Here is a 9,978-nt window from a genome sequence, read left to right on the forward strand (position 1 = left end):
TTCCCCCGGCTGTCCCCCATCCAAAACAAACTCCGTTTATCCCTTCATTCACTCACACTCCCCGCCTCCGACACAAACACACACCTCCACGTCCCACCTCTGGAGTCTGCACATTGCTCCAGCCTGGTAAAGGAATGGCTCAATCTCCACTGAGGTTGGAACAATAATCTCAGCTTTCTTGCTGTTATTTTGCTTCTAAAACAGCAACACACAAACACTTACAATCATAAATACACAGACGAAGAGTCAGGCTTGTTAGATTAGTTATATTTCTGAGAGGCTTTCAGTACATATCAACATATCAGGTAAACAAAAATTCTCCCGACAATATAAATGCAGTCCATATGGTGTAATGTCTAAATGCCATTAAAGTGTAATCCATTCTCACTCCATTTCCCTTAAAGGCTCCCTCACATCACCAACACATATACAGCTATATGAGGTAACACACAGCAACCCAAGTTGTGCAGCACAAAGTCCTATAAGAGCACATTTATATATTAAGACTGATTATGGATGGAAAAAAGACACATCAGGTGAAAGTGATTGTGGTCCCCTGAGCTCTGCTGTGTTATGACTGGGCTCGGTGCACGGCGATGCGCGCACACACACGCTGTGTATTCAGGCTCATGGGCTCCTGTATGCAGCCCCATTCCTGCTCACAGTCTGATGCACACAGCAGCAGCCCGATTTGACTGGACCTGATGAACAGCGGTGTGATGATTGTGATTGGACAGACTGTTCTAAAACTCTGACAGCATGCAACGCATCCTGTCAGGAAAACGGAACCATAATTCCAGCTTTTTATTTTTGACTAATTCATTTTGTTTTATAGATTGCATTTTTTTTTTTGTTAAATACGATTCCTCTGAATTGTCTTGGCCTCTCCATTTCTGTCTCAGCAAAGCAGCAAATATCAAAGTATGTGAGATACAGGTCTACAAATACAGCAAGTCTGTAGCTGTGTGTGAGTATCTACCATTCTTTGTAAAAAATTACAACACAACTTCCAAATTTTTGAGGACCTGGAAACAACCTAAATCTGTTAACCTATTCCTGTAGCTGTGTGTGGACCATGTCTGAAGTAGATGCATTCTTTTGTTCTTGTTTAACAGTGAATTCTCAAACTATATATATCTAAATGCAAAGTGATATGTTGCAGAAGGTGCCACATTGACATTTTCTAATGTTAGCTCCACTCCAAGTTACAATCAGTTCCAGTTTTTTTTATACATTAACCCATACCTGATGTGCATTTCTAGATTTTCTATAAAAATATAAGTCACAAGCATACGTAGAAAAATAAAAACTAAGACATTCTGGACAGTTTTTGCCTTCATAAAATATACAAATGGAGAGTGGAGATACATTAAGTGGTCGTCCTTTGTTCAAGTGTAAAGCTTCCCTGTTTGTTTTGTTGGTGAAGATGATACAGTCAGTACAGTGTGTGTCCCAGTGTTGGTACTGGCAGTGGTTGGTAGGTGGGATCAGTGTTAGTCGTGGCACTTCTTCTCCAGAGTGGAACTCAGTCTCTTGCTGGCACTGCTGCAGGACTCCAGAGCGTCACTGTTCCTGCACATTCACAAAGACAAAACGTACGCGGTGTAAGACTTCAAAAGGCAGCATCACACTGCAGGAACTACTGAGACTTTTTTTTTTTCCAATTGGTTACAAACTGCTCTAAACTGTTTTATTCACAGGTTTCACACTGACTGACAGCTTAATGTAAAATGAAACTTGTGTAGATAAATGATCCTACTTGGACACGAAGGTGTGAAGCAGTGAGGCGTGGTGCTTGGGGAAGTATTCCTGCTGGACAGCGTGCTCCAAACACAACAGCTGACCTGGCACCAGTGACACCTTTTTCATCTTCACCTCTCCCTGAAACGAGAACAGAGAAGCAGAAACCCAAATAAACTAAAATGTAATCAATAACCAACCACTTCAACTGTGTTATGGTTCAAAGATCATAAAAGTTACTACCAGAATCAGAATCTGGTTTATTGCTAAGTTGGTTTTTCACATATAAAGAATTTGATTTGGTGTTTTGATACAAAGATAAAAAATATACGGACGGAACACTGAAATACCACTGGAGATTGTGGAGGCAGTGTAGTGTAGTTCAAGTGAGATACTACCATAGGAGACAACGAAGAAATTGAAATTATGGTGAAATAGAATGAATCGGTAATATAGTGAAAGAGTTCTCCGTCCACATTTAGGGATGTAATTGTACACGGCCACACAGACCACCACTGTCTACAATGCTTCCTCTGTTTAAAAAGGCACAATAATACAACATCCTCCACCATCACCTTGTTTGTTGTTTTGTGAAACTTTTGACTCTGCCCTCTAGTGCCATCTGTTGGCGGTATCTACACTATTATAAAGGACGCGTGAGGGGCGTTTACAATGTTTGAAACCGATGTACCTTTTTCCGTACCTAATGGGTATATAAAGTAGGCTAAATCTGGTGGTGCAGGTAGTAAAAGTACAGAACTGACATCTGTGTGAAAAGGACATCCAGAAGGAAGGGATAGGCATGACATCTTGATGACATTTTATTTGGGCAACCCACCGCTGGGAGATTTAAAAAGCAGCTGATAGCAGTTAGCAGCTAACTCAAACAAGCAGAGGAGCAGCCAAAAATGTTCCCAAATTGGGGAAACAATGAGGTTAGGGAGCTTCTTACCATCTGAGCAGAGGATGGGAACTCCAGAGATGGACTAACTGGGATGGTAAATGATTGTTATTGCCATGCTTACGTCATTGTTAATGTTTAGAAAGTGCTGCCGATGCTTACATTATATGTTACATTAGAAGCTGACATGTTCGTCACACCTCTTTTGCTTTCACAACACTAGCACGCTATCTAAAAACCACACACCGAAGTGCATTATGCTGCTGTTGTTTGGCTCTGTGTAAAAAAGCAAAGCCAGTGTAATTAGGGGTCTTCATCGTAGCCCTATCGCAGGATCTCTATGTAAAAGGGGCTTGTGTGAGTGAGGGTCTAGGCCTTGTAAAGAAGTCAGCTGCAGATGGAAGAAACTGTTCTTGTGCCATGAGGTTTGGTCCTACTAAACTGCAGCCTCCTGCCAGAGGGAAGTCCCTCAAAGAGTTTGTTTCCAGGGTTTGAGGGGTCAGATGCAATCTTTCCTGTCCGTCTCAGGGTCCTGGAGGGATGGCAGACTACAGCCAATCAACTTCTACGCAAAGCAAATGATGCACTGCAGTATACCCTTGTCCTTAGCTGTGGCATCAACGTACCAGATGGTGATGGAGCAGGTGAGGATGGACTCAATGATTCTAATGTAGATGTGTGGAATGCGTGCAGAATTTGTATATGATTTGACTAAATTTAACGTTAAATATTAGATTAAACCAGCGCCCATAAGTTCAGTGATGTTTTGGAGACACAGGGTTTGGGGTACAGTACCTTGAGGAGTCCCATCATGACCAGCAGTGTGGAGAGGAAACAGTATGACTGGAAGGCTGAGGCAGAGAGAAGCTTCTTCAACAAAACATCTGTGGGACAGAGTGATGCAGGTCATTTAAACGAGACAGCAGGGGTTGTTTATAAAGGGTGAGTTCTATCAACAACAGTATCTGAACCACAAGTGGAGATCCACATGAAAGTAGCATTTTATTCACCAGTTGTTTCAAGGACAGCAGTCTTGGTCTCTGGTTCCTCACTGTACAAAGAAGTGATTTTCAGAAGGACATCAGCAGCCTTGTGTGGATCAGATGCATCTACCTGTTGAGGTAAGAGAAGAGTTTTATTGACAGGATATATCCAGTCTGTTTGTACACCTAATCCAGCAGAATAAACACAAATAAGGACAGTTAAAGCAGAGGGTGATGGCAGCAAACAACCAGCCTGGACACTTCACATTCACGAATTGTAGATTCCTACCTGTTGCTGCAGGTTTGTCCTCATGTCTCCCAGCTGAAGGAGCCTGTCTGCAGAGGGGCAGCTGAGGAAAGACATGATCTCTGGCTGAGGGTGGACACAAAGTCACAATGAGAAACATAAGCACAAAGTAACTAGTCTAGAAATTAGCACAATAGACACAACACTTAATATAACAGTTGAAGAAGAATACCTTCAAGCTTGTCTGTTGTAAGTGCATAAATATAAAAATGTATATTACGTCTAACATCTTACTGGGCTCTGAAGTTTTTCAGGACTGTCATCTTTTCTTGTTATTCCATTTTCCTTTACGATTTCACCGTCCTCCTCAACGTCTTCACTACAGTCATCACTAGCATCATCATCATTTTCGTGGTCGTCATCACCTTCTTCATCCTCGTCATCAGGCTCTCCCTCATCATCACTACAGTGAAGTTAAGAAGACATTTTTTTCCTTTAAACTTGCTTATTGTTAAATTAACAAGCTGATCAGAGATAACTTGAGTTTTTTGGTATTGATACTGGACAACAGCTTCAGAAAAGATTCACTGCATCACTTAGTGTCACACAAACACACGTGTGTATTACCTGAGTGATCCCAGCATGTCTCCTTTGTCCATGTTTTCCATAGTTTCCCTCAAAGCCTCACAGCCCTCCTCTCCCAGACAGTTACCTGTTAGAGTCACATACAAGACTTTCACCTGTTGTGTCACCATTTTCTTATCTATGTTCAGGTCACAAAAAGTACTTTAATTGAAACTTCACATTTTCATCATATTCAGCAATTCGCTAGACACTGGATTCCATATATTTTCCAGTATTTTCACAGCCGTGGAATCCTCCTGATAACTGCTACCCCTACAGGGATAGTAAGACCAGTTTCATGGTCAGTGTTCGTACCGTTCAGATCCACTTTCTCCATATAAGGTTTGTCCATGACAGCCTGAGCCACCACAAAAGCTGCTGCCTCTGTGATCTCGCCAAATGACAGATTGAGCTCCTGGAGAGAAGGAACATAGCAGAGCACTGTAAGCAGCCTGTTGACAAGACAGACAGAAAAGGCTGAACTCTGATAGTGAGCTGACCTTGAGGACTGGCAGTCCCTCCCTGAGGACAGCAGCGAGGGCGATGGCTCCTTCTGAGCGTACCAGACAGTCTCCAAAGTTGATCATCTGCACGTTCCTCAGGTGCCTCAAAGCCTGTGTGGCCGACAGGGGTTAACAGTGAACAAAAACAGTTCAAACACACTGGCTAAATATCTACTCTACTTATACGGAATGTGTGAACAGGTCTCACCTGTGCCATGGCCAGCGTTCCCCTCTTGGTGAAGGTGTTGTCGTTGAAGTTGAGGACGCGGAGCTCTGGGTTGTGTCGCATGGCTGAAGCCAACGCCATCACACCTGCGTAGTTGATGCCATTCTGAGGCATGTGAACTTCTTCCAGGCTGCCGATCAGCTTACATGGAAAAACAGAGAGTAATTTGAAGTTTAAGGGGCTGTCATTTAATGCCAATCATTTGAATCATTCATCTTCAAATGTCTTGTTTTGTCTAATCAACAGTCCAAATCACAAAGATTTTAAATGTACACAAATACAAAACAGAGAAAAGCTGCAAATCCTCACATTTAAAAAGGTGGAACTGGGGCATGTTTAGCAATTTCGCTTGATAAATGACTATTAATATTTAAGTGGTTATCAAATAGTTCTCTATTATTTTCTGTCTATCATCAAATAATCTTTTCAGCTTTATTTGAAATGTTGCCCTGACTATAATTAATTATGATTAAAAATTTGTGGGTGATTATTTTCTACCTGGAAGGCCTTAGCCAGGGCGCTGGCTCCTTCGTTTTCCAGGCGGTTCCTTCCTGCAATGAACACTCTCAGTTTGAGTGGAGCTCCGAGCGCTGATGACTGTCTGTGGCACTGAATCAGAGCTTCAGCCAGGATCTACACAAACCATACAGCACTGTTACAGCCTGAACTATAATGCAAGAACATATCAAAATCTCCCATGTGGGTAATTTTTATAGTTGCTTCGGAGATAAAATTACTATTTAGAAAGTGTTTGAGAGATTGACAGGGTTAGGTCAAACAAACTCACCTTTCCTCCTCCAATCCCCATGCCACAATTGTTGAGCCTCAGCACCCTCAAGGTGTGGCAGGAAGGGCTCTTCAGCAGCTGCTCGATTCCCTTCACACCATCTGGTCCAAAGGCATTATCGCTCAGGTCCAGCTCCGTCAGCCTGGCCCCTGCATGCATTAATGCACTGCCCAAGCACCTCTGATTCATTCAAAGAAAGAGAATGTGTGAAACAGGCATGTTCTCAAGGCTGTGTATTACAACACATTATCACAAAACAAATCCTGGAAATCAAACAGCATTAACAGTGTCTCAAAGTCTCACCAGGGCTGTCGGGATCTCAGAGCGCAACCTGCCTGTGAACATATCACTCCAGTAACATCTCTGAAAGACACAAAGAGCTTTAGACAGAAGGAAAGCAGCATCTTCTCTGTTGCTACAATGAACAGAAGGAAATTTTAAAGTATTATAACTAAGTGTTTTCTGGCCCATGTGTGTTTATAATAAATGCAAACTATGCATTGGATACCTGGAGCTGGTCTTTACACTCCAGAGCCTTCGCAATGGCCCGGGCTGCATCCACTCCCACAGTGTTCCCCTCCAGGCGCAAAGCTCTCAGACCCTGGTACTGCTCGATCTCACGGACCAGCTCCCCCACTGAAAGCAGAGAACAGGAAGTCAGGTCTGAGGAGAAAACAGACACCTGTGCTCTGGTGTCAACTGTAACACCGTGGTGAATGAAAACGAAAACAAAACTAAACCCTATCTGACCTGATTCTGCGTTGTCCAGCTTCAGTCCCAGGCCTTTAAAGCTCAGCTCTCCATCCCCGACGTGAGTCTTGGCAAGAGCATCAGCCAACTGAGAGATGTCATCTGAGGCCATATTGACTATAGAAACATCCAGAAGTCAGACATTAGAGAGAGGAATCACATTTTAGTATTTTACTCAACATATAAATGAACAAAAGTACAGTGTTTTGCCCGGAATCGAGAACTAAAGTTCAGTGACAGTGGTAACATTACGAACAGAACATTTACTTAGAAGAATTGTCAACAAAAGCCACGGTAGCTAACGTTAACGTTAATTAGCCTCACCGGTGCTAGCTAGTAGAAGTACGCAGCACGAGAGACGTTTAAATCACTAGCTAACGTTGACTATTAACTTAAACTAATGTGACTAATGTGAGTTCTGACTTTATAAAGTGTTTTATCGCGTCTCTCAACCATTAAAACAACCATACAGCTCTCACTGAAGCAGTGAAACTTACCACAAAGAGCAATTTCCTAGGAAACGACAGAGAACACACACCGCTCTTCCGCGCAGCGCGCCGGTTGCTAAACCATGTGACGTCATGCTGACCCGGTTTCTTCTTCGTTGATTTTCCTAACTTCAGTTAAAATTGATCTACAGGGCTTTACCGCCATCTGCTGTTGCCACCCAAACGCCGTTAACCCCCTTTGGTTTTATTGCAGTGCTAAACCAATGAATATTTTCAATAATTATTGCTATTTCTTTCAAGTCAGCTCTGATACAATACTATTAATGCTATTAAGGGACTGTTCGTTATTTATGTGAAGGGAGAAGGTAGAACAAAAAGGGGGAGACATGTCAAATAACTTTTTAAGCAATGGGGAGGGACTTGTTTTTTTATTTTGGCCTATAGGAGGGGAAAACGACTGTAAATAACCATTTATCATGGCCAGAAACTGTAAACACAGAAACCATTGTTGAAATTCTCACATTTCCAGCAGTCCTTGGACACATCATGTGCAATGTGCTTCCTTCAGGAAAAAATAGCAAATCTGATTAGATTAACACATTTCAAATTAATACCTTTAATTTTAATACTTTTAAGAAATTTAATTTAAAAAATCCATCTTATTAATTTTAATAATAATAATTCCAATAATGATCCAAACGTATAATTTTGACAAGGGAGCAACTGCCATAGCCATTTTCAAAGCGGTTCCTTGAACGCTCACCTTAAGACATCTGAATGAAAATGTGTTCTATGGTACCCATGAGTCTCACCTAACTTTGGAAGGCTTGCTTTCAGTAAATGTTTTGTTCCTCATAGTCAATGTACCCCTTTAAATTAAAGCAGTATATTTGTGTTTTTTAGGAAAAGGACAACCCGTCACAGTCTGCTTCTCTCCCTCACCTGCAACCTGCTAGCCAGCCACGCCCCCTCATCACAACTCCACTCACCTGTGTACACAGCTGCTCCTCATCAGGACTTCCTGCATATATGCAGCTTCTGCTTTTCCCTCACTGCCAGATTGTTCTTCAACCTCATGCAAGACATTCCAGCACTCACTCTTACGTGATTCCCCGGTGCCGACCCTGCTTGTTCCCGACCTATGTCGTCTGTTTCCCGGTAAACTCACCAGCCTTCTGTCCCTGACCAGGAGTTCGGCCTCAGCGTCTCTGGTTTCTGTCTGCCTGTGGCTGTGTGGTGTTTTCCTGCCACAACGTTACAAAGGGAGTGTTCCTACCTGCTGTCAATCGCCTGCTGTGAGGCACCACACATTGCCTTGTGTGTGTGTGTCCTTCTCTTACCTACCTGCCGGTTCATTCCCTGGACCCTGAACCCAGAGACTGTGTAGGGGCTCTGCGCCTGAAGAATTAACTATCAGCTCATGTTCATGTTACCTTGTGTATATAATATAATAAAGTTATTACCAACTGTCTGCCGCCACTGGTCTGCTTTCTATTCTTAAGGTCAAAATGAACTTTAATGCTTAAAACAGCATTTATTTTAATTTCAGTGCCTATTTTGATTAATTGTCTTCATGAGAGCTTTGCCCAAACTTGCACAGATGTTCCTTTAACGCGGCGCCAGTTTATAAAGCAGAGCACGCGCACCGCGGAGGGATCTTTGGGCACAGACTGTAAAAGGAGAGAGTTTAGAGATCACCAGAAGAGTCTTTTGTACAGGTTGTTGTCTTCACTCAGCATGGCTATCAATCAATCAGCCCCAGCAAATGTTTGCGCCTGGATTGGGCCGCTATTCAAAGCTGCATGTATTAGCTTCGTTGGTTTCCTTGCTGTAAAGATGTGGCAGAGGTTCATGAGGTCAGAGAGCTACTCAAAGAGAGAGGCCCTCACACAGAGCACAGGACAGGCTCCTCCATGTGGTCCCCACTCAGGTGAAGGTGAACCCGATGCCAAGGCTTCTGAATCCTTCACGGCAGAACTCACAGACCAGACCTCCATCAGTACAGATGGAGACAGAGGAGCCACTCCTAAATGTGGGCGGAGAAAATGGCCTCAGCTCTCTGGAGGAATCACCTGACAAACAGGCAAGTTTGGATTATCAACAGGATTTTGTTTTCTGGGTACACCTTGTGCCAGATGTAGTATTTTTTATAATACTTTAGTGGGACAGCACAGTCTGGGGTACTCATGGGCATATAATGAGAGAATGGGCCCCTGGGCAGGGATATGTGAAAGGCCCACCACATTTTTGTAATGTATGTGGTAATGTGTCTTTTTAGGTCCTTTTGTGTCACTCTGCAGTCATTTGTGTCTCTTGGCAGTTTCTTTGTATCTCTTTTTGTGGCTCTTTGTGATCCTTTTGACGTTTTTCCTTCTCAGCATGTGTCAGTTTGAGTGATATTTTGCAGGTGAGGTCCAGGGGAACCCCCTGACACTTTGGGCCCCTGGAACCATGCCCATTCCTTAATCCATGGGTGTACTTACCAATACTTTACACTATGATATTTGGTACTTTAGAGGGCTTAAATGTGAGACATTTTAGGTAATTACAAAACACCATACGTAATTTGGGACACTGCAGGCTGATAGCTTAAAATGTATTTATTTTCAATTTAATTCAACTGATTTCAATTTTATTTGTATGGCACATTTTCATACAAAAGCATTTCAAAGTTCTTTAAATTGTAATAACATAATATTACCATGTAAATAATGAAACATAGACAATAACTGTTCACTGTTGTATTATTCTACAATTAGTTTAAAACA

At 42.5% G+C, this 9,978-nt stretch overlaps 1 protein-coding gene across 2 annotated transcripts; it reads right to left on the reverse strand.

The window, feature by feature from the left end:
* Nucleotides 1-246: 246 nt before the first annotated feature.
* Nucleotides 247-7,339, reverse strand: rangap1b (Ran GTPase activating protein 1b). 2 transcript variants are annotated; one of them, XM_033610558.2, is made up of 16 exons: nucleotides 7,259-7,339; nucleotides 6,762-6,878; nucleotides 6,520-6,647; nucleotides 6,315-6,374; nucleotides 6,012-6,191; nucleotides 5,723-5,857; nucleotides 5,207-5,365; nucleotides 4,996-5,109; nucleotides 4,811-4,910; nucleotides 4,499-4,583; nucleotides 4,166-4,334; nucleotides 3,914-3,997; nucleotides 3,652-3,754; nucleotides 3,437-3,525; nucleotides 1,760-1,881; nucleotides 247-1,572 (listed from the first exon to the last, which is right to left on the reverse strand). In XM_033610558.2, exons 2-16 carry the CDS (start codon nucleotides 6,871-6,873, stop codon nucleotides 1,494-1,496), a joined length of 1,719 nt encoding a protein of 572 aa, XP_033466449.2. In that variant the 5' UTR covers nucleotides 6,874-6,878; nucleotides 7,259-7,339; the 3' UTR covers nucleotides 247-1,493. The 2 variants fall into 2 exon arrangements, with proteins under 2 accessions (XP_033466449.2, XP_078019397.1); XM_078163271.1 differs by lacking the exon at nucleotides 7,259-7,339 and adding an exon at nucleotides 7,086-7,209.
* Nucleotides 7,340-9,978: the final 2,639 nt, after the last annotated feature.

The sequence above is a fragment of the Epinephelus lanceolatus genome, chromosome 21 (genome assembly GCF_041903045.1).
Source record: "Epinephelus lanceolatus isolate andai-2023 chromosome 21, ASM4190304v1, whole genome shotgun sequence".
Classification (NCBI taxonomy): domain Eukaryota; kingdom Metazoa; phylum Chordata; class Actinopteri; order Perciformes; family Serranidae; genus Epinephelus; species Epinephelus lanceolatus.